This window comes from Lithobates pipiens, unplaced genomic scaffold (assembly GCF_037356315.1).
Source record: "Lithobates pipiens isolate NorthernLeopardFrog02 unplaced genomic scaffold, aLitPip1_a1.2 Scaffold_23, whole genome shotgun sequence".
In the NCBI taxonomy this organism is placed as follows: Eukaryota; Metazoa; Chordata; class Amphibia; order Anura; family Ranidae; genus Lithobates; species Lithobates pipiens.
This window is the reverse complement of record NW_027507785.1, coordinates 110,753,225-110,777,687: the sequence shown is the minus strand read 5'-3', so window position 1 is coordinate 110,777,687 and position 24,463 is coordinate 110,753,225. Positions and strand designations below refer to the sequence as shown.

At 46.5% G+C, this 24,463-nt stretch overlaps 1 protein-coding gene across 1 annotated transcript in view; it reads left to right on the top strand.

Annotated features, from left to right (window-relative positions):
• NUP210 (nucleoporin 210) overlaps nucleotides 1-24,463 on the top strand; it is a 353,934-nt gene that overhangs the window by 142,259 nt on the left and 187,212 nt on the right. The window contains exons 15-17 of the mRNA XM_077452181.1: nucleotides 7,034-7,255; nucleotides 7,532-7,705; nucleotides 8,767-8,959. Coding sequence (XP_077308307.1) covers nucleotides 7,034-7,255; nucleotides 7,532-7,705; nucleotides 8,767-8,959 — 589 coding nt within the window. The remainder of the gene's footprint in view (nucleotides 1-7,033; nucleotides 7,256-7,531; nucleotides 7,706-8,766; nucleotides 8,960-24,463) is intronic.

The following is a 24,463-nucleotide window of genomic DNA, read 5'->3' as shown; positions in this document are numbered from 1 at the left end:
GCTCCCAGTCCAACAGGACAACCTCTGAGGGACAAAAGCACCCCTGGAACCACAAGCCTGCGAGCAGTAGTGCTACCGCATGAAGGTTTGGAGTTCCTCTCTTTGCCACCAAACAGATTCTTCCCCTTCAGAATACGCTTACTCCCATATTGGCTGGGAGCCCATATGGGGGCAGTATGGGACCTGCTAAGCCGCTGGTGGTAGTGCCTGTTCCAGAGTGGAAAATATTCCAGGTGTTCTACTCCAATCTGTAGTTCCCAAAAGGGAAGGGGTACGTCTTAGACCTAATGGCCTCAATTGCTTTTGTAAAGTACAGAGGTTCAGAATGGAATCGGTTCACTCAATAGTCGCTGCACTCCAAGGGGTCTCCCTGGTGTCTTTGGACTCCAGGATGCGTACCTGCACATACCAGAGGGTTCTGCGAATCGCAGTCGGGGAAGCCACTACCAGTTTGTGGCTACTCCTTTTTTGGCTTGGTTTCAGCACCCAGAGTCTTTACCACGGTATTGACTCCAATGTTGGCGTTGTTGAGACAACGCGAGATCGCAATCATAGGTTATCTGGACGATCTCCTTCTGAGAGCAACTTCCGCCTCAGAATTAAAGGAGGATGTGGTGATCACCATGCAAACCCTGCAGGAATTTGGGTGGCTGTTGAACCTAAAAAAGTTGGCGCTCATACCGATTCAGCGCTAGGCTTACCGCTGGACTCCATGGAAGCGAGAGTTTTCTCCCTTCAGAAAAAACTGCACTCTAACAGCTGCCATAAATCTATTGCTGAACCGCCGGTGGTCGTCGATGCTTTTCTGCATGCGAGTTCTGGGCCTCATGGTGGCCTCCCTTGAGGCGGTACAGAACGCCCAGTTTCATACCAGTCTTGCAGAAGGAGATATTGACAAAATGGGGACATATCCCTGTTATCCCTGGATCGGCAGATTCAGGTGAGCCAGTCAGTCAGGGACTCCCTGCTTTGATGGCTGAGGTCCCTGGCACTTCGGTCCAGGAAGTCGTTCCTACCTCTGCATTGGACTGTGATCACAACAGATGCCAGTCTAACTGGCTGGGGTGGAGTACTGGGAGTACAGTCGACCCAAGATCTCTGATCGGGTGAGGAACCCAAGTTGCCTATCAATGTACTCTAACTCAGATCGATCAGACTTTGCCTATCCACATAGTTGAGACTACGAGGGAGTCCGTTTAGTTCAGACAATGCCACGGCGGTGGCATATGTCAACCATCAAGGAGGAACAAGTAGTTCGGCTGCAGCACGGGAGTTTGCTCACATCCTTCAGTGGACTGAGCGACAGGTACCGGCAGACTAACTAAGTCACCAGATGCTGGACCCAGGAGAATGGGAGCTGCATCCGGAGGTGTTCAGGCTTCTGTGCCTGCGGTGGGGCACACCAGACATCTATCTCCTGGCCCCCCCCCCGTCTCAATCGGAGGGGGCTGAGATCCGTACCCAGGATCAATCACGCTGGTGGCTCCATGGGATCAGTACAGACTGATCTATGACTTCCTCCGCTAAAGCTACTACCACGTCTGCTCCGCAGAGTGGAGGCCAAGGGGGTTCCAGTAATACTAATGTCCCAGATTGGCCTGATGCGCCGACCTAGTACACCTTGTTGCGAAGGCTCCCTGGCGACTGCCGTTGCGAGAGGACCTTCTGTGTCGAGGTCCGATTCTCCATCTTGTTTTACCATCGCTGGTTTTATTGGCATGGCTGTTGAGAGCCAGATGTTAAGGTACCGAGGCCTATTGGACTCTGTGATCTCAACTATGTTGAGCATAGAAATCATCTTCTCGGAAGATATACCTGGAAGGCATACATCTCTGTGTAAGGAGAAAGGATGGCATCCATGCACCTATTCAGTTTCCAGGATCCTGTTTCTACAGCGAGGAGTAGACCAGAAGTTGGCTATAAGCACCATTTAAAGGACCAATATCGGCCTTGGCTGTCTTTTTTTTTCAGCGACCCCTGGCGTCTCACTCTCTAGTGAGCACTTTTGTTCAGGTGGTCTGACTTGTAGTCCCTCCGGTGTGTTCACAGTTACCCCCGTGGAATCTGAACCTGGTGTTATCGGCGCTTCAGAAACCACCGTTTGAGAACATCAGAGGAATTCCCTTGTTGACTTTCTCAGAAAATGGTCTTTCTAGTGGCCATTACATTGGCCAGGAGGGTTTCAGAACTGGCGGCCTTGTCTTGCAAGTTGTCCTATATGGTTACCCATAAGGATAAGGTGGATTCTGGAGCAGGTGGTTTTGTCATTCCACATCAATGAAGATATTGTGTTTACCATCTCTGTGTCCTAAACCGACACATCCTAAAGAGGTGGCCCTTTATTCCCTGGACGTGATCAGGGCTGTAAGGATATATTTGTACCCTTCGGGAGTTGTATTCTCTGTTCGTTTTCAGTAGCTGGTCCAAAAAAGAGGTATGGCGGTCTCGTCGACCACCATTTCCGGGTGGATCAGACAGATGTGGTACAGGCCTATGCCTTGAAGGGGCAGGTGCCCCCCTTTTCTGTCATGGCCCATTCCACCAGGACAATTGGGGCCTCTTGGGCTTCCAACATCGAGTGTCAGTCACTCTGATGTATAAGGCTGCAATTTAGTCATCCGTTCACACTTTTACCAAATTCTACAGAGTGGATGTAAGTGCATCGTCTGATGCCTACTTTGGCCGCAAAGTTTTGAGGGTGGCCTTGTAATGTTGCAATTCTGCACTCCCTTTTTATGTTTAAAGAAAATAGTTATCTTTGAGTATAATGCACTGTTGCATTGTTACCGCAAGTTCCGATGCTGTTAAATAAGGTGGTGACTCCCTTGTTAGGGAGCACTTCTGATTGTGGGTGAAGTTTTTATGCTGTTTCCCACCCCTTGTTATTACACTGCTTGGGGACTTCCCGATGGTTAAGAATAAAGGAGCTGTGTCCGTCAGTGAACGTAAGGGAAAATAGGATTTTTGTACTCGCCGTAAAATCCTTTTCTCTAGAGTTCACTGACTGACACAGCACCTTCCCCTCCTATTGATTACTTTATACTGCTTGTTGACGTGCTTGTTGACGTACTGAGGCTGCAGGAAGCAGGCTGGGGGGTTGTTACTGAAGGGACTGCCCCTTGGGCGGAACTATAAAGTTCTGTTTTTTTTGTACATGTTAACATGTTCTGCCTAGTCCTCTCCTGAAGGTGGCGGTAACAACCCGATGGTTAAGAATAAAGGCACTGTGTCAGTCAGTGAACTCCAGACAAAAGGATTTTACGGTGAGTATAAAAATCCTATTTTTCTGTCTGTCCTGCTAGTTCGGTTTTTAGCTTTAGTGTGGGGACGGTGCTCCATTTTATCGGTGGCAGTATCGTTAAGTAATTTTTCCTTTTTTTTTATTGTAATATTCTTTAGTTAGTACCACCAACTCCCATACCCCCCCCCCCCCCCCATCCGCTGGTCTAACCACTATCTGTTGTCTTCCAATAGTTTGATTCCTTCCCAAATGGATTGATTATTCTGGTATTGTTTTACTTCTAATTGTCTGATCTTATCCTGTACCATATTCCTAAATACTTCTGTGATGGTTGGTGCCCTTTTTGGGGTTAAAAACAGAATTATTTCTTAGGCCACTATGTATGAAGGAATCAGTCGCCTCCCTTCCAACCATGCTGGTGGTTTGGCCTGCAAAATGTTTAATATTTAGTTTTCGAATATATTTCTCGATATCCACAAATCAAATTTGTTAATATTTTTATTTGGTGCAAATTTCAAACCCTGTGACAACTTTCAATTCCTATTCGGAAAGAGTAATTCCTGCTAGATTGAATATTCCTGTCTTTTGGTTGACTCTCCCTTTTTCTTTCTGCCTCTCCCTCTTTTTCTACTCGTTCTTTGTGGTATTGTGGAGGATTTTGTAAGGTTCTTTCCACCCTCTCCATTCCCCCCTGATGTGGGTGTTGGTAATATGCCGGCCTTTCCCTTAAATTACCCCTATAGCCACCTCTGGGGGGGGGGTCTAGGTGGATACTGAGTGTGGTTCTCCTCAGTAATTTTACTCTGATGGCCTATTTTCCAGAGGCATTTTTCCGAACAGGAATTGGAAGTTTAGTCACAGGGTTTGAAATTTGCACCAAATAAAAATATAGATACATTTGATTTATTTGTGGATATCGAGAAATATATTAGAAAACGAATTATTAAAAAACATTTTTTAACCCCAAACTGGGCACCAACCATCACAAAGAAGTATTTAGGACTATGGTACAGGATGAGGTCAGACAATTAGAAGTAAAAAATACTAGAATAATCAGTCCATTTGGGAAGGAATCAAACTATTGGAAGACAACAGATAGTGGTTAGACCAATGGATTTGGGGGGGGTTGGTGGTACTAACTAAAGAATATTACAATAAAGAAATGGAAAAATTACTTACCGATACTGCCACCTATAAAAAAAAAAATTGAGCACCGACCCCACACCATGGCTAAAAACCCAACTAGCAGGATGGATAGAAAAAGGAGTAGCCAAGAAGATACTTGACCAAAAAGAAGCAGATTATCTTCAAACACATGCACCATGCGTTCCGGTGCTGTATATAGTACCTAAAATACATAAGAACAAAGAGAACCCACTGGGTCTTCCTTCGTGAGTGGGATTGGCTCTCTGTACTCCAGGTTGGGGGAATACCTTGACAAATTCCTCTAGCCTTTAGTTACAGAGAGCCAAGCCTACTTAAAAGATAGCAGGCAATGAATTGTACATTTACAAAATATCACTGTAACTGACATTACTATAATGGTAACAATCGACATTGAGTTTTTATATACCAATATACGTCAGAAGGATGCATTGGAAGTGGTGAAATGGACTCTGTCAAAAGAGCCCAATATGACTAAATCCAAAACCAAATTTTTGGTGGAGGGGCTATCCATAGCTATAAGAAACCATTATTTTTGGGTGCTCAATGATTATTATAATCAAACAGGTGGTGTTGCCATGAGGGCATGTTATGCCCCAAGTGTAGCGAATATAACATTAAAATAGAAACCATTTTTAAAAATCTAAACAGCTTGTATTCTACAAGAGGTACATTAATGACGTCATCCTGCTTTGGGAGGGATCCCTTACTAGCCTTCCTAGAAAAAATGAACAATAATAGGTATGGTTTAAAATTTACCATATATACCACTGTCAACTACCTGGATCTGACACGCTCAAAATCTCAGAATACTATTGTTACCAGGACGTTTTTTAAAGAGACAGGAATGCTTTTGTGCCAACACACAGTTTTCACCATCCACAGTGGATAGGTGCGGTACCTAAGGGACAGTACATGAGAATACAGCGCAAATGCCATAGTGATGCCAATTTCTTTCTACAGGCACAAGTTCTAACAAATGGATTCTTGGAGAAGGGCTACCCATTGCACACTTGAGAAACTTGTTGGACAGGCGTCGACAATGGATAGACTGTCACTTTTGGTCACCAAACCCAAAAAGGAATATAAGGGGGAATTGGCCTTCCTTTCAGGATTCCACCGCCAGTATAAACAAGTGGAAAAGATTTTCCAAAAATTCTGGCCAATCTTGCTCAAAGATGGGGACCTTCAACTATCGCTTCCAGACAAACCCAAATTCATCTACAGAAGAGTCCCAGGTTTGAGAAATCTTATTGCACGGAATGTACCAGATCCACCCAGACCATCAATGTTTTTGGATGGGTCTGGGTATTGTACTGGATGTAAGGCCTGCAAAACAACAAACAAACCAGGTGCAAATAAAAAAATATAACATTTTAAATCGGTGGTGACAAAACAAGAATTTAAAATGAAACCTCTCATCACGTGCCACTCTGATCATGTGACATATGTTCTGGAGTGCCCGTGTTCCTTCCTTTCCCACTTTCTAGCATTTTAGCAGAAGGAATTCTGTTATCTTCTGATAATGATTGTCACCAGGTTGTCCTGTTTATGGGCAACTAGATGTACCTACCTAAAAGTTTTTCTAAGATAAACACCAATATCACTCAATAATTAGGGTAGGGCTCTTAATATAGACACTCATTTTATTTTTATTTTGAGATCCTATTATAATATGTTATACCATTTTTTATAACATATCAAGCGCTATATAAGTATTGCTGTATTTATGTACTACTTATAGGGACATTTTACTTACTAAAATAGTGGGGTAGGCCATTGTAGCGATGAGAGTGTACAAGGTGGGAACAATACTAGATACTATGTAAACCGGTGCTGCGTTTTCTTATCAACTCTCCCTTTCCATATTTAACCTATTATAGGTCAGAATTAAATCTTGTATCAAAGATCTTATTTTATATGGATGCTTTTACAAAAATCTATGGACTACCATGCAATTTGTCAGGCAACAGATGGACTTTATAATATCTCTGTTGGCGTCTAGCATCATGCCCATTGAATACCACACAAGCTGTCAATAGATGGCCTTTACAATACCTACATCGGTGTCGACCAGCACGCCCATTAACCCACCCCATCAGTATAAATTACTGTCTCCTATTGACCAAGGTATGCACTTATTCATTGTTCACGATTTGGTAGTCCTATTACTATACACACCAGCGCCCTCTATCTATTATCATTACATATTGACCACATTGCGCAATCAGGGGAGCAGCTTGATTATTTGTGATATTTTGTTTCATTAATTTTGACGCGCAGTTCACTTATACATTTCACAATGTGGACTCTGCAGATGCAGTAGCTGAGACCAGAAGATCTCAATTGGAGTGTCAGCAGTATAGTGATAGCAATGTTCCCAATGCTTAGTAAAAAAAAAAAAAAAAATTGTAAATTTAAAGAGAGAATCCATGAGGTGGCATGCACCTCATTGGACCTAACCCCTAACTTCCTGGCGTTCAGCTTTAATAGTTATGTGGATGACCGCAACAGGGGTTAAATTACAGATTTATTGACTTACAGGAAATTATGGAAGCCGAAAAAATGTAGTATCTGTTTTTTTGTAAGAATTTGAAATTATACTTTTTCTTTTTTCTCACTTTGTAGACCGTTGATCCTAAGTCTGTAGCTCTAGTGACTTTGGGCTCCTCAAAAGATATTTTATTTGAAGGTGGTCCTAAACCATGGGTACTCGAACCCCTGAAATTTTTTAGGAACCTGTCTACTGAAGACACAGACGGCACTGGCCTGTTTCATCTTGATCTCCCTTCGTCTCGCAATCATTTTCAGCACTGGGCTAGAGCAGTTTGCAGGGACCTCGGTGAGCAGGTATGTGTGGCACCATATATATTATTCTTTCATGTGGATTCGTTTTTGTTTGGCAACAGGCTTTTAAAGTGTATACAATTTGACAGGAAATGTGTGCAGAACAGTCTGATTACTTTTCACGTGACAAGTGATGCATTGTTCATTCTGACATATTCAGTTAAACTAGTTGTTTTAGTAGTGATATGTAGGAAACTATAATCACTGCCTCAGTATAACCAGTTTAAAAAACATTTACAAAAAAGGTGTGATTTTATATTTATTTTTCCCCCCTGCTAGGTAATTTCCTTGTCTGTAGGGAATCACCCCACAGAAACCAACCTTTTTCCAGCAGTAGAGAATGTTGAAGTGAAGCTGGCCTGTTCCCCCCTCTCGCGTTTCACTGTTAATCCTGTGTATAAACATTCCCATAAGGATCTTATCTGTCCCCTGATGCAGCAAGACAAACAAGTGGTAAGCACTGTTCTGTACGGTAATGTTAAATGTAAAAAGTTATTTTGTAACCAGACTATGAACGTTAATTTTTTTAGGTATTTTTTAACAATCTCAAGAGAGTTTTAAAAAAAAAAAGTCACTGACCTCTCTAGCTATGTGTAGTGTGAAGTAATTCTCAAAGATCATAAGAACGCTAAGGTTTAGTTTGAAGGCCTATTTACACCAGAACACAGTGTGGCAAAGGTGTATTCTGTATGCGTTCTTCCTGCTGCACCTACACGTGATGCCCTTGTGAGACACGTGCGGGTGCCAATTAATGGCACACCAAAAGCAGTGCATTTGCGGTCACCAAACTACATGATAACGCAGTACCATGTGGTTTGGTTCAGTGCGATCTGAAAAAAAGTAGCGCTTTTCTGTGTGTGTGTTGCAGCCCATTCAAATGAACAGGCTATCAATACCAGACCATGTTTTTAAAGGTAAACTTTTTTTTACCCTATTGTTTTCTCTTCATTAAGGTAAACTTTTCAGAAGTGCCCCTCCTTAAGCACTTGCCTGAGCTCAATCTCGAATTCACTCTGTGCTCGTTTACAGCAATTGGGAAAAGAGGGAGGGGCCCAAGAGTGCTGATGGGGGGACCACAGAAGAGGTGGTTTGGAAGCGAAATGTGCAAAACCGTTACATAGAACAGATAATAATAAAATAAAGCCTTTACAATCCTTTTAATATGTGCAGCCTGGGCACAGGTGCATGTTAACGATATTCAGTTTACATGTACATTTCTGTAGAAAGGCAAAAACATGAAATGTCCGACGCTATAAGTCATTTCTTTTACTAGTCAGTTGTTTGGGGGGGGGGGGGGGGGTTCAAGAAATATCAGTGTGAATTTGTAGCTCATCTCAAGACCTCTTATTTCAGTTTTTTGGTAAAACTTTGTCTTGCTCAGTTTTTATACCTCATAATCTTGTGCAATGCATGTCTTAATGCAAGTGCTTGTTGTAATCAATTTGATCCTCTTGTTGCTTTAGATTTAATGAAATGTAACAGGTGAATAAAGTATAACACATTTGTCTTCTCAGATTCCAGTTTCCAACTACCAAAACCAGTTGGTACAATTATCGGCTTATGACAGTCATGGAACAAAGTTTGATAATTTCAGCTCCTTGGCCATTAACTGGGAATCTTCCAAGATTCAGTTGGCCAGTTTTGATTCTGACAAACCTATGTCCTACTTTGAGAAAGATGATGCCAATGGTCAAAGGAAACTCCATGGTATGTGGGAATACTTCTATGAGTGCCTGCTGATTTATTTTTTGTCCTGCCTATGAAAATTCGTATTATGCTACTGAACTTTATTTACTAAATATGAAAACATCTTGCATTTGATTAAAGTTCATATTTTTTTTTTTAGAAATTGTGAGTTAAATTATACTCTTTCTGGTACAGTTTTTTTTCTTATCGTACTTCACGGGACACAGAGCCATGATGTCTGTAGAAACTAATACGAAAGGATCAGGTTTGCAGGAAAGGTGGTTGGTGCAGTCTCTCGCTGAATTGGTCCACTCCACATTTCTTTTCATACATCAGGGGACACCGAGCCATAGTAGTTAATATGTGGGTTAATAGGCCACCTTTAAGTGATGGACACTGGTATGCCCTAAGACCAGAAGTGCACTCCCTATATAACCCCTGCCACTACTGGGAATACCTCAGTTTTTTTGCCAGTGTCTAAGGTGTTGGTCACGAGTAAAGATGCGCTGTGCTGAGCTCCACTGGAGCAATCCTTGCTGGTGCTAGCCATGCTGACCGGATCCGTTCAGAGTGTCCTTTAATGTGCCCAAAGAATGGTTCCTGGGCCTCGTGTTCCGAAGAAACTAGGTTTTTGCTTGTGAATGCTTCTCTTTTTAGAGAGATGGACCCTGGGATCCAGTACTTTTTGGTATTAAGGCCCACTGGGAAGGGTGACGATTGGGTTCATCTCAGATAACACTGCGGCGGGAAGGTAAATCGAGTTTTCTAAGAAAAATACCTTTTGATTTTCTTATGACTATCTCCTTTAATTATATAATGTTGTCATGCCTATGTGTAACCACTGGGGGCTGAATTGAGCACTCACTGCCTTATGCTGGAAACGACGCTGTATCAGGAGCCATTATTTCCTCCTCTTCCTCCTCTGGCCAAAAGCAGCAGATCCTCCGGTAAGCAAGAGGGGGGACTGGTCTCTCCAACTGCGGCCCCCCATGTTAAAATTACCCCCGTCGAGGGAGTTATAAGCCGAAATAATTTTTTAGGGAAAAAATAATCAACAGCTTAGCTGTGTTTTTACCATGTTAGCTGTTTGCTAGGCATCCATTTGCGCGGAAAAACCCTCTTTTAAATAACAGGGGTGGGGCCATAATCAGCGTGCGGGGGGGGGGGGGGGTGCGGCTAATGGCGTTGGCTTTCTCAGGAGCTTTTAAAAGCACTGTGTGTTGTTGCTGCTGCTGGCTGTGGAGGGAACACGAGCAGAGGTGGCTTACTTCAGGTTTGGTGACAGGCATTGTCCTTTGGCTCATTACTACTTTACCAGGCTGGGCATTAATAGCAGCTTGTAGTGTTGGACTATAGCCTAACAGTGTACATTCTCTTTGGTAGTGCCTTCTGCTTTGTGCTTCAGGCTATGAATGGAAGAGGGACTAGGAGCTCCTCAAAGGTTCTAGAGGCTCGATGGGTTCACAACAACCTAAATCCATTTACAAAAGAATGTCATCCTCCTCTGAGAGTGATGCGGCCAGTCAGATTGAGCCATCAACGGAGACTGATGTTGCAGCAGCACTGGACACTTTAGTCCATATATATATATATATATATATATATATATATATATATATATATATATATATATATATATATATATATATATATATGTATATGTATATGTATATATATGTATATATATATATATATATATATATATATATATATATATATATATATATATATATGTATGTATATGTGTATATATATATATGTCTCTCTGTGTCTCTGTTTTTTTTTTCTTCTACCGTTTCTAATTTGGAAAAGAAGATTGATGCTATGATCACTCATAGTGGATCTAAACGTAGCAGATCCCCATCCAGTGCCCATGACCCTCATATTGAGGTACAATGGGCAAGGGATCAGGAAGATCTAAGAAATTTGGAAGATACTAATATATCCTCTTCCGAGGATCCTAATATAGAGGGAGTCGTTCAACCTTTTTGCTGCCTGCAGCGCAGGCTCTTGATGAACCCACCTCCGGTTTGAGATCACTAAAACCTCCCCCATCTGGGGATGCTTTTCCTGTTCATGTCTAAAAAAAAGCTTATATATTCTGAATGGGAACTTCCGGATAAACAGTATTATTCTCCCAAAAAGTTTTCTGTACTGTATCCTATGGATTAGGCTTTCTAGAAGAAATGGGGGGGTTCCAGCAATTGATGCTACAATCGCCTCAGTGAACAAAAGTCTCACGTGTCCAGTGGATAATGCGCTGATGTTAAAAGTTCCAACAGATAAAAAATTGGAACTTCTTTCTAAAAGCAATAAGTCTTTGGCAAGTTCAGTAGCGCAGCCGGTTCTTGCTGCAATTGGTGTATCCTCAGTCCATTAAGGAACAGTTTGTGGAGATACTTAAGATTCTGCCTGATCAGCAGGCCCAGCAATGGGCTGGCATATCAGATGCACTATGTTTTACAGTAGATGCTATGAAAGATTCTATCATCCAAGCCTCACGGCTTATGCTAGGACTAAGAAACTCTTGGGCAGTTTCCCCTTTCATGGTGACCGGCTGTTTGGGGACGTTCTGGATAAATACATCCAAAGGATCTCTAATGGGAAAAGCTCTCTTTTACCGGTAAAGAAGACGTTTAAACATTTCTCCTTTAAGCGTGCTTCCTCACCTGTGCCAGGGGCATCAACCTCTAGGCAGTATCCACGGCCTCTACCGTCAGGTTCAAGAGGAAGACCCCAAGGGCAGCACTGGGGCCAAAAGAGGTCTTGGAGCAGAAAGCATGCAAACCAGAATGCTAAAGCCTCCTTATGAAGGGGCGCCCCCGCTCCCTCGGGTCGGGGGAAGGATTCTGCAATTTTCAAAGATCTGGCAGGAACAATGTCAAAACAGATGGGTGGCTTCCTCAGTTTCTCTAGGCTACAAACTAGAGTTCTGAAAGTTTCCATCTCCTCGTTTTTCTAAGATAAAATGTTCCCAGGGATCCAGAGAAAAAAAGTCTCTCTAGCTTTGGATCATCCCTTGTCTCAGTGATGTCGGTGGTCCCCTTGGAAGAGCAAGGATTAGGGTTTTTATTCAAACCTTTTCATGATTCCAAAACGGGGCTGTCGGACCCATTTTAGATCTCAACGATTTAAACCGGTTTTTGAATACTGTTCTTTTCACATGGAGTCAATCCGATCAGTAGTCTCCATCCTACAAGGGGGGGAACTTCTGGCGTCAATCAACATCAAGAATGCTTTTCTCCATGTGCCGATTTTCCCCGCTCACCATAAATTTTAACACTTCAAGGTAGAAAATCTTAATCTCCAGTTTGTAGCTCTGCCTTCGGTCTAGCTACTGCACTTCAAGTATTTACAAAGGTATTTGCTCCTCCTTTAACCAGGTTGGGGGGCTCAAGGTATAACGATACTAGTCTACTTAGATCTACTCTTGATAGATCAATCGGTAGCCTGCTTAAAACAAAAGTTTGGTCACCACAGTCAGCTACCTGGAATACCTAGGTTGTATTCTCAACCTAGAAAAATCAAGGAGATTGCAGTACTTGGGGCTGATCGTAGATATAGCTCAGAGGGTGTTTTTGCCCCAGGAAAGGATCAGTTCCATAAGGGAACTGATTCAGTTGATCAAAACAAATAATAATCCTTCTATTCGACTTTGCATGAAATTGTTGGGAAAGATGGTGGCTTTCGAGGCCGTTTCATTCAAGACTGCTGCAAAACAGTATCCTGCCAACTTGGAATAAGAAGGTCCAAGCTCTGGACTTCCCAATGCGTTTATCCCCCAAAGTGCATCAGAGCCTCAATTGGTTGATATCCAAGAATCTTTAAAAAGATAAATTCTTCCTACTAGTTACCTGGAAGGCGGTAACAGATGCCAGCCTTCTGGGCTTGGGAGCAATCCTGGAAGGAGTGTCTGTCCAAGGGAAATGGTCCAAATCAGAGATTACCTTGCCCATCAATATTCTAGAGATTTGGGCAGTACATCTGGCCCTGGAGGCCTGGACGCTCAGACTACGGAATTGTCCTGTCAATCTGACAATGCCAAAGCTGTGGCCTATATCAATCACAAAGGGGGCACGAGAAGTCGTGCAGCCCAGAGAGAGGTGAATCATATTCTATCTTGGGAAAATATTATTTCTCTCTTGTTCATTGACTGACACAGCTCCAGTAATCTTGACTGTAGGGTTATTTCACCACCTTCAGGAGAGGACTAGGCAGAACATGTAATACATGTGAAAACAGAACTTTACAGTTACGCCCAGGGGGCAGTCCCTCTGGTAACCCCTCAGCCTGCTTCCTGCAGCTCAATTTTTTTCTGCCTAATGAAGGAGGACCTAGGCTCCTTACAGGACCATCGGTCTTGGAATTTTTTTTCTGAATGTTTGCTTTTTGCGCAAGATTTTAAGATCCTGTGATCTGCTATCAACAGCCGGCTGGGTGAGAGGCTGGATAATCTAGATCCATGTCTCCCCAGCCTGGCCAATAAGCATGTGCAGTCCCTACCTACGCACTGGGTCGGCCACGACATGCCCCTCAGGCTCCAGGGGTGGCTGGTCAGCACCCCCATGCTCCGGAGCACACATGACCGGACTACTGATGTCTTTGTCACAGTGTGCCATGGCCAGCTGCCACCCCGTACTGCTCGGGAGTGGGTTTGTGATGGGATGTCCCCAGCTCATCTGGATGGTAAGTACAGCTCTTCCTGCCTCAGCGGGATTGAGCAGCTGGGCATTCCCTGGGAGGTCAATTGGGGGGTCCTTCTCTTCCCTCCCTGTCCCTATTTTCCCTCCCCCTCCCCTGTGGGGGATGCTGCATGACAGGCTGCTGAGCGGTGTGGTACCTGAGCCAGGGGTCCTTTGGGGGGCTCTGACCTTAGATTGGGGGCTGCGCTGGGTGTTTTTGTCCCTGGGTGTCTGGAGGTTTGCATGTGCTGATCGCCATAGCGCTGTTCTGCTGCCATTGTCTCTATTCATTCATTGTGTACAGTTGTTTGTCGGCCATTTTCTGTGTGCCTCAGTGGAAAGCATGGTCGGGGGGCCATTTTTCCATAGCTTGGTGGCCATTTTCTTTGTGAAGAAACTGGTGTTTCTTCCCCAGAACTCCCTGCAATTGCAACTGGCTCGTCTGCAAACCGTGCAGTGCCCTTGGACGCTTTGTCGGCGGTCCTTGAAACGCTTGTTGCCAGGGTGGAGGTGGTGTGCGGGCACAAAGGTGGTAAAAAGCGCCCCCCGTTCCCCATCCTCTGTGGAGAGCTCTGACGCAGACTCAGGCCCTGCTGAGACTGGCGGCCCCTGCTCTGTTTCAGATGATGCTGACCAGGACCAATCGGACAGTGAGGAGGATTCCCCGTCCGGGTCCGCTCAGGACAATCGCTAGTTGGAGCACTTATCACAGCTGTGCGTGATACCCTGAAATTCAGGATACAGCAGGTTCCTCTGCTGACGTAGCAGTGGTCCCTTTTGGGTCCGGTAAGCCAGCCCGTGCGCCTATGGTGTTTCCGTATCTGACTTATTTCGATAAGTTCATATACAAGGAATGGGGGCGACCGCAACGGACCTTTTCGGTCCCAAAAAGCATGGCGGTGTGTTACCCCTTTGAGGAGAGCCTTCTTAAATAATGGTCGGCTCCACCGGTCATGGACTCCCCAGTATCCAGGTTAAATAAAGTAACCACAATCCCAGTAGAGGGGAATCCGGTGTTTAAGGACCCCACGGGCAGGAAGGCCAAGGCAGTGGCCCATTCCTTATTTACGCTTGTGGGGTCAGCAATACGACCAGTACTAGCCACAGCACGTGTGTCGCAGACACTGAATGGGCAAAACTTTTGCACCGTGATTTGGTGGAGCGGCAGGCTACTCCCGTCTGCGTGGAACTAGCAGACCAGTTAGTGTTAGTTAGTTAGTGCTCGGCTTAAGTACGTTTCTGACGCGGTTCTGAATACGCTTCCTCTGCTCTCCAGGGCTTCAGTGTCAGCAGTGGTACCGAGGTGCCTGATTTGGCTAAAATGCTGGTCTGCGGACCAGGCATCTAAAAAAGCCTTGACGGATCTACCCTTCCTTGGTGAGCAGCTCTTGGAGCCTTGTTGGATGACATTTTTAAGAATGTCACAGATGGGAAGAGTACCTTGCTCCTACAGGCCAGGAAGACTAAGAAGCCATGCCGTAGGCCAGGGCCCTCATTTTCCGTTCAAAAGAGGCTTTTTCGTCTGTCTGGGACTGCGGCTAAATGCTACCTCTGAGGGATAAAAGCATCTTTGGAACCGCAAGCCTGCGAGCAAAAGTGCTACTGCATGAAGGTTTGCCCCCGCCTGTCATATGGGTGGGGGGTTGTCTTCGGGAATTTTCAGCCCAGTGGGCCTCTCTGCTTTCCGACCAATGGGTCTGTGAACTGAGTTCCTCTGGCTACAAGATGGAGTTCCTCTCTTGGCCACCAAACAGATTCTTCCCCTCCAGTATACCCTTACTCCCGGCTCGCTGGGAGGCCCTATTGGGGGCAGTATGGGACCTGCTAAGCCGCTGGGTGATAGTGCCTGTTCTGAGCTCGAAAAGGTTCCAGGGGTTCTACTCCAATCTGTTGTTCCCAAAAAAGGAAGGGGTATGTCCAATCTTGGACCTAAAAGCCTCAATTGCTTTGTTAAAGTACAGAGGTTCCGAATGGAATCAGTTCGCTCAGTAGTCGCCGCACTCCAGCAAGGGGACTCCCTGGCGTCTTTGGACATCCAGGATGTGTACCTGGACTTACCCATATGCCTCCGGCATCGGAGGGTTCTGCAATTTGCAGTTGGGGAAGCCCACTACCAGTTTGTGGCTCTCCCTTTTTGGCTTGGCTTCAGCACCCCGAGTCTTTTTGGCGTTGTTGCGACAACTCAGGGTCGCAATCGTAAGTTAATTGGACGATCTCCTTCTGAGAGCAGCTTCTGCCTTAGACTCTCCGTACCCCACTCCAGCCGTACTCCGACCGACTGGAGTGGAGTACTGACAGTACGGTTGGGGGAGGAATCCAAGTTGCCGATCAATGTGCTCGAACTCCGAGTGATCAGACTATGCCTCTCCACATGGTTCGATTGGACTACGAGGGTGTCCGATCAGGATACAGTCAGACAACGCCATGGCGATGGCATATGTCAACCATCAAGGAGGAACAAGAAGCTCAAGGGGTCTGGCATGTAGTCCCTTCGGTGTGTTCACCTTTACCCCCGTGAGTTCTGAACCTGGTGCTATCGGTGCTTCAGAAACCGCCGTTGGAGAACAGGAAAATTTCTTTGACTCTTTCTCAGAAAGTGGTCCTCCTAGTGGCCATTACTTTGGCCAGGAGGGTTTCGGAACTGGCGGCCTTGTCTTGCAAGTCTCCCTACCTGGTTACCCATAAGGATAAGATGGTGTTGCGTTCGCAACCTTCTTTTCTGCCGAAGGTGGGTTTGGCGTTTCACATCAGTGAAGACATCGTGCTACCATTTCTGTGTCCTAAACTGACACATCCTAAAGAGGTGGCCCTTTATTCCCTGGAAGTGATCAGGGCTCTAAGGGTGTATTTGTTTGCCACGTCTCCCTTTCGGAAGTCACACTATGTTCATTTCAGTAACTGGTCCAAAGAAAGATATGGCGGTCTTGTCGGCCACCATTTCTAGGTTGATCAGACAGATTGTGGTACAGGCCTACACCTTGAAGGGGCCCCCCTTTCCTGTCATGGCCCATTCCGCCAGGGCAATTGGAACTTCTTGGGCTTCTGACATCAAGCGTCAGTCTACAAAGTGGATGTAAGCGCATCGTCTGATGCCTGCTTTGGACGCAAAGTTTTGCAGGCGGCTGTGTAATGTTGCAATTCTGCACTCTCTTTTTTTTCTGTTTAAAGAAATCGGTTAATTTTGAGTATAATGCACTGTTGCATTGTTGACCGCAAGTTCTGATGCGGCTAAATAAGGTGGTGACTCCCTTGTTAGGGAGCACTTCTGGTTGTGGGTGAAGTTTTTCTATGCTGTTTCCACCCCTTGTAATGACACTGCTTGGGGACGTCCCTATGGTCAAGATTAATGGAGCTGCGTCAGTGAACGAAAGAGAAAATAGGATTTTTGTACTCCCCGTAAAATCCTTTTCTCTGAAGTTCACTGACTGACACAGCACCCTCCCCTCCTATTGATTTGCGTTATACTGCTTGTTGACATACTGAGCTGCAGGAGGCAGGCTGAGGGGATGTTACTGGAGGGACCGCCCCCTGGGCGGAATTGTAAAGTTCTGTTTTTTCACATGTATAACATGCTCTGCCTAGTCCTCTCCTGAAGGTGGCGTAACAACCCTATGGTCAAGATTAATGGAGCTGTGTCAGTCAGTGAACTTCAGAGAAAAGGATTTTACGGTGAGTAAAAAAATCCTATTTTTGGCGTTGTTGCGGCAACGCAGGATCGCAATCGTAGGTTACCTAGACGATCTCCTGAGAGCAGCTTTCGCCTCAGAGTTAGAGGATGTGGCGATGACCATGCAAACCCTGCAGGAATTAGGGTGGCTGTTGAACCTCAAGAAGTCGGCGTTTATACCGTCTCAGTGCCTGGAGTACCTAGGCTTACTGCTGGACTCCGAGGAAGTGAGTGTTTCTCCCTTCAGACGAACTGCAGACTCTCAGAGCCGTGGTGAAGCTGTTGATGAACCGCAGGTGGTCGTCACTGCCCTTCTGCATGTGAGTCCTGGGCCTCATGGTGGCCTCCTTCGAGGCGGCACCATATGCCCAGTTTCACACCAGAGTCTTACAGAAGGAGATCTTGACAAACTGGGACAAATCTCCATTATCCCTGGATTGGCAGATTCGGGTGAGCCAGTCAGTCGGGGACTCCCTACTCTGGTGGCTGAGATCCCTGCCACTTCGGTCCGGGAAGTCGTTCCTACCTCTACCTTGGACAGTGATCACACGGACACCAGCCTGACCGGTTGGGGTGGGGTGGTAGTGGGAGTACAGTCGACCCAGGGCCTCTGGTTGGGGGAGGAATCCAAGTTGCCATTCAATGTGCTTGAGGTCCAAGCGATCAGGCTGTGGCTCTCCACATGGTTGAGACTACGAAGGGCGTCCGATCAGGATCCAGTCAGACAATGCCACGGCGGTGGAATATGTCATCCATCAAGGAGGAACAAGAAGCTTGGCTGCAGCACAGGAGGTCACATCCTTCAGTGGGCAGAGCGACATGTACTGGCCCTGTCGGCTATTTACATTCCTGGAGTAAAAAACTGGCAGGCGGACTATCTAAGTTTCCAGATGCTGGACCCAGGAGAATGGGCGTTGCATCTGGAGGTGTTCAGGCTGCTGTGCCTGCGGTGGGGCACTCCAGACGCGGATCTGCTGGCCTCCAGTCTCAATCGGAAGGTGCCAAGATTCATATCCAGGACAAGAGATCCTTGGGCGGAATGCGTCAGATGCGCTCCATGGGATCAGTACCGACTGATCTACGCTTTTCCTCCGTTTAAAACTTATCACGTCTGCTCCGCAGAGTGGAGGCCAAAGGGATTCCAGTGATACTGATTGCCCCAGATTGGCCTCAGCGTCCCTGATACATCGAACTAATACGCCTAATTGCGAACGATCCCTGGCGACTACCGATGCGAGATGACCTTCTGTCTCAAGGTCCAATTCTCCATCCTGCTTTACCATCGCTGGTTTTAACGGCATGGCTGTTGAGAGCCAGGCACTAAGGAACCGGGCCCTGTTGGACTCTGTGATTTCAGCTATGTTGAGGGCATGAAAATCTTCTCGGAAGATATACTATTGTACCTAGAAGGTTTACATCTCCATGTGTGAGGAGATGGGGTGGCGTCTGCGCACCTATTCCGTTTCCAGGATCCTGCTGATCCTGCTGTTCCTACAGCGAGGAGTAGACCAGAAATTGGCTTTAAGCACCATTAAGGGACAAATTTCAGCCTTGGTTGTTTTTTTTTCCAACGATCCCTGGCATCTCAATCTCTAGTGAGTACTTTTATACAAGGGGTCCGGCATGTAGTCCCTCTGGTGCGTCCACCCTTGCTCCCGTGGGATCTGAACCTGGTGCTATCGGCGCTTCAGAAACCACATTGGCCAGGAAGGTTTCGGAACTGGCGGCCTTGTCTTGCAAGTTGCCCTATCTGGTTATCCACAAGGATAAGGTGGTGTTGCATCCGCACCCTTCTTTTCTGCCAAAGGTGGTTTCGGCTTTTCACATTAATGAAGATATTGTGTTACCATCTCTGTGTCCTAAACCGACACATCCTAAGGAGGTGGCCATTCATTCCCTAGACATGGTCCGGGCTCTAAGGGTATATTTGTCTGCCACGGCTCCTGTTCGGAAGTCAAACTCTGTTCGTTTCGGTAGCTGGTCCGAAAAAAGGTATGTCGGTCTCGTCGGCCACCATTTCCAGGTGGATCAGACAGATTGTGGTCCAGGCCTACGCCTTCAAGGGGCAGGTGCCCCCCTTTCCTGTCACGGCCCATTCCACCAAGGCAATTGGAATCTTCTGGGCTTTCTGACATCAAGCGCCAGTCGCTCAAGTGTGTAAGGCAGTGACTTGGTTGTCCGTTCACACCTTTACCAAATTCTACAAAGTGGATGTAAGTGCAGCTTCTGATGCCTGCATTGGCCGCAATTTTGCAGGCGGCCGTGTAATGTTTCAATTCTGCACTCTTTCTTCTGTTTTAAAGAAACAGTTAATTTTCAGTATTAATGCACTGTTGCATTTGTTGGCTGCAAGTTCTGATGCGGTTAGTTAAGATGGTGACTCCCCTGTTAGGTAGCACCGCTAGTTGTGGGTGAAGTTTATTGCTGTTCCCACCCCTCGTTATGACACTGCTTGATTTTTTTTTTTTCTCCATTTTCTAGTAGTTCGGCAGCCATTTTCTTGGTGCTCAGATGTTTTTTGCTGAGGCGGCCGACGGCCATTTTCTAGTAGCCTCAGGTGGTTTTGCCTTTAACACTGGGCGCTTGTTTCCTTCTAGCAAGGCTCACTTCCACACAGACACCTCATGGATGGCACAGGGGAGAGCTGACAGCAGCACAGTACCTGTGCCAGGGTGTCCTGCGGGGGGCCCCTCAGTCTGTGCAGCTAGGATGGTGGACATTTTGTATGCCTTGCCTTAGGTCCCTAAGTGGTGACAGGCAAGTGTGGGTCAGCATGGCATCAGAAGCTGGCGCTTCTTCCCCAGACATCCCTGTGATTGCAACTGGTTCCCCTACACCTGCTGTTCCCATGGACGCTTTGTCGAGGCTCCTGGAGGCCTTTGTTGCCAGGGTGGAAGTGGCATGCGAGCGCAAGGGGGGTAAAAAAAAAAAGGTCCCCTCCTCCCCACCATCTTCTGGGGAAAGCTCTGATTCAGTCTTGGTCCCAGCTGTGACTAGCGGCCCCTGCTCTGATGCATCTGAGGATGTGGAGCAGGACCTTTTGGACAGTAAGTATGACTCGATGTCTGGGTCAGCGCAGGAAAAAGCGCTTGTGGGAGCACTTATTACAACAATGCAGGATACCCTAAAAATGGAGGATATGGCGGAGACATCTACAGAGGTGTTGGTCCCTTTCGGGTCACACAAGCCAGCCCGCACGCTTAAGATGTTTCCTTGCCTAACCTATTTTGATACGTTTATTTACAAGGAATGGGGAAAAACGCAGCGGACCTTTTCAGTCCCAAAATGCATGGCGGTGTGTTGCCCCTTTTGAGGAGAGTTTGAAGGGACTCCTGCTTTCAAGGACCCTGCCGACAGAAGGGCCGAGGCGGTTGCCCGGTCCATGTTTACCGTGGTGGGGTCAGCATTGCAGCCAGCGTTAGCCACGGCCCTGGTATGGCAGACGCTGTCTGAATGGGCTAAATTGTTGCACCGTGAATTGGAGAAGCAACAGGCTTCCTCTGTCTGTGTGGAGCTGGCAGACCAGTTGGTACAGGGCCTCAAGTATGTCTGTGATGTGGCCTTAGATATGGCCCCCTTGCGCTCTAGAGCCTCAGTATCCGCAGTAGTGCTATGTTGCCCGATTTGGCTGAAATGCTGGTCTGCGGACCAGGCATCTCAGAAAGCACTGGCGGACTTTCCCTTGCAGGGAGAGAGGCTATTTGGAGGCTCGCTGGATGACATTATTAAGAATGTTACTGGGGGTAAGACTACATTGCTCCCGCAGTCCAGGAAAGGAAAGGAGCCACACCGTAGGCAAGGGCCCTCCTTTTCCACTCAGAAGCGGCTTTTTTGTCTGCCCGGGTCGGCAGGTAAGCGTTCCCAGTCCGACAAGGTGCCTGCTGAGGGACAAAAACTCCCTGGTTTCGCAAGCCAAACAAGCTTGCGAACAAATCCGTTACCGCATGAAGGTTTGCCCCCGCCCGACTTGCCCGGGTGGGGGGTCGCCTTCAGGAGTTTGAAGCTCGTTGGACCTTCCAGCTTTCCAATCGTGGGTTACCTGGGCGACCTCCTTCTGAAGGCAGCTTCCGCCTCAGAATTAAGGGAGGATGTGGCAATCGCCATGCAAACTCTTTCGGAGTTTGGGTACTGAACCTACAGAAGTCGTGTTGGTGCCAACTCAACGCCTGGAGTACCTGGGCTTGCTTCTGGACTCCTCAGAGGCAAGATTCTTTCTCCCTTTGGACAAGTTGCAGACCCTTCAAGCTGCAGTACAGTCTTTGGTGTCCCGCAGGTGGTCGTCGCTGCATTTTTGCATGCGAGTCCTGGGTCTCATGGTAGCCACTTTCGTGGTGGTACCGTATGCTCAATTCCACACTCGACTCTTGCAAAAGGAGATGTTGTCCAAATGGAACAGATCTCCGTCGTCTCTGGATTGTCAAATTCGGATGAGCCAGCTAGTCGTTCCTTCCTCTTCATTGGACGGTGATCACAACAGATGCCAGCCTGACCGGTTGGGGGAGAGTTTAGGGTGTACAGTCAGCCCAGGATCGGGGAGGATATCTCAGGAAGAATCCCACCTGCCGATCAATGTACTGGAGCTTCGGGCAATCAGGGGCGTCCGGTCAGGATCCAGTCAGAAAACGTCACAGCGGTGGAATATGTCAACCATCAAGGAGGAACAAGGAGTTTTGCTGCAACACCTGGAGGTCGCTCACATCCTGTGGTGGGCAGAGCGGCGCGTTCCGGCTCTGTCGGCTGTGTACATTCTGGGTGTAGAGAACTGGCAAGCGTAAGTCCTAAGTCGTCAGATGCTGGACCAAGGGGAATGGTCAATAAATCCGGATATATTTTGGCTCTTTTGCCTAAGGTTGGGCACACCAGATGTGGATCTCCTGGCTTCTTTACTCAATCGGAAGGTACAGAGGTTTGTGGCCAGGTCAAAGGATCCATGGGATTTGAATCTGGTGCTCTCAGTGCTTCAGAAACCGCCATTTGAAAATATTAGGGAGATTCCCTTGGCGGCCTTGTCTTGCAAGTCTACCTATTTGATCCTCCACAAGGATAAGGTGGTGCTGCGTCCACAGCCTTTGTTTCTTCCAAAGGTTGTTCAGCCTTTCAACTAAATGAGGACATTGTGCTTCCATCCTTATGGCCTTCTGCCATCACACCCTAAAGAGGTGGCCTTGCATTCCCTGGACGTGATTCGGGCTCTGTGGGTGTATCTGTCTGCTACGGCTCCTTTTTGGTGGTTGGACTAGCTGTTTGTATCTGTGCCTGGTCCAAAGAAGGGACTGGCGGTTTCATTGGCCACCATCTCTCGGATAAAACAGAATGTAGTTCAGGCTTATGCCATAAGGGGACAGGCGCCTCCTTTTCCTGTCACGGCGCATTCTACCAGGGCAATTGGTGCCTCTTGGGCTTTCCGACATCAAGGGTCTGTTTCTCAGGTGTATAAGACGGCGACCTGGTCATCCGTTCATACTTTTACTAAATTTTACAAGGTTGACGTGAGTGCATCTTCGGATGCTTCCTTCGGCTGCAAGTTTTTGCAGGCAGCTGTTTAAGGTTGCAACTCCTCCGTTGAGGAGCTCTGGCTGTTTTGGGTGGTGTTATCCTCGTTTCTTTGACATTGCTTGGGGGCGTCCCTAAGGTCAAGAACATCTGCGGTGTCCGTCAATGAATGATAAAGTAGGATTTTTGTACTCTCCGTAAAATCCTTTTCTCTCAAGTTCATTGATGGACACAGTACCCAACCCTCCTATTTCTGTTTGTACTGCTTTTGACAAACTGAGCTGCTGAATGCAGTGTGAGGGGTTATAGCCAGTAGCACCGCCCCACTGGGCGGTACGGTGCAAGTGTTGCTGTTTTTAACACTTTCTGCCTAGTCCTCTGCTAAAGGGGCAATATAACCCTAAGGTCAAGAAGAGCTGCTCTTTTCCGTCAATGAACTTCAGAGAAAGGGATTTTACGGGGAGTACAAAAGTCCTATTTCCTTGCCCATCAGCAATTTTCATTCCAGGGATAGGAAATTGGCAGGCAAACTACTTGAGCCGCCAACAATTGTTCCTGCGAGAATGGTCCCTCACCTCAACATCTTTCTGTGATTATACCAAAAATGGGGAGTTCCGGACATGGATCTGTTTGCGTCCAGGGTCAACAACAAGATGGACAACTTTGTGTCAAGGACAAGGGATCCGATGGCATACTGAACAGATGCCTTGTTTTTTCCGTGGGATCAGTTTTTCACTGATCTATGCGTTCCCTCCTGTTCTGCTGCTTCCACGCCTTCTCACAGGATCAAGCAAGAAGGGAAGGAGGTGATTCTTGTGGCCCAGACCTTTTCTCGCAAAGGTCTGTTGTTCCATCCTACCTTACAAATGCTAAATTTAGTGGTTTGGCTATTGAGACCCACATTCTAAAAGATTGTGGCCTTCAGTAGTTTCTACTTGGTTAATAGTAGGAAGCTGGCCTCCAGAGTCATATACTATAGAATCTGGAAGGCATATGTCTCCTGGTGTGAATCCAGGGCTTTTCACCCCACAAAATATCATAGATGGGATCCTTAAATTCCTACCGATAGGATTAGAAATGAAGCTGGCCTTGAGTACTATCAAGGCCAGATGTTGGCTTAGCAGTGTGTGTGTGTGTGTCGAGCCCAGTGTACTGCAGGCTGCAGTATGAGTCCTCTAGTCTATTGGTGCCCTATTTTTATTGTCTCCCTCCCTTCAGTTGGCATTGCTATGGGACATCAAACATAGTAACTACTATGGCTCTGTGTCCCTTGATGTACGATAAGAAAATAGGATTTTTAGAACAACTTACCTGTAAAATCCTTTTCTTTGAAGTACATCACAGGACATAGAGGCCCCTTCCTTCTTTAGTATACATGTGTATTGCTTTGCTAAAAAACTGGGGCACTCCCACCAGTGGGCAGGGTTATATAGGGAGTGCACTTTTTAATTTAGGGCGTGCCAGTGTCCATCGCCTGACGGTGGCCTATAACCCACATAGTAACTACTATGGCTCTGTGTCCTGTGATGTACTTCAAAGAAAAGGATTTTTACAGGTAAGCTGTTATAAAAATCCTATTCAGTTATTAGTGGACCTCTGGGTGGTAAGACTTGGTATTCCTAATATTTCAAATGATTTCAATTGCATATAAGTGACGGGTCGTGTGTGTGTGTGTGTGTGTGT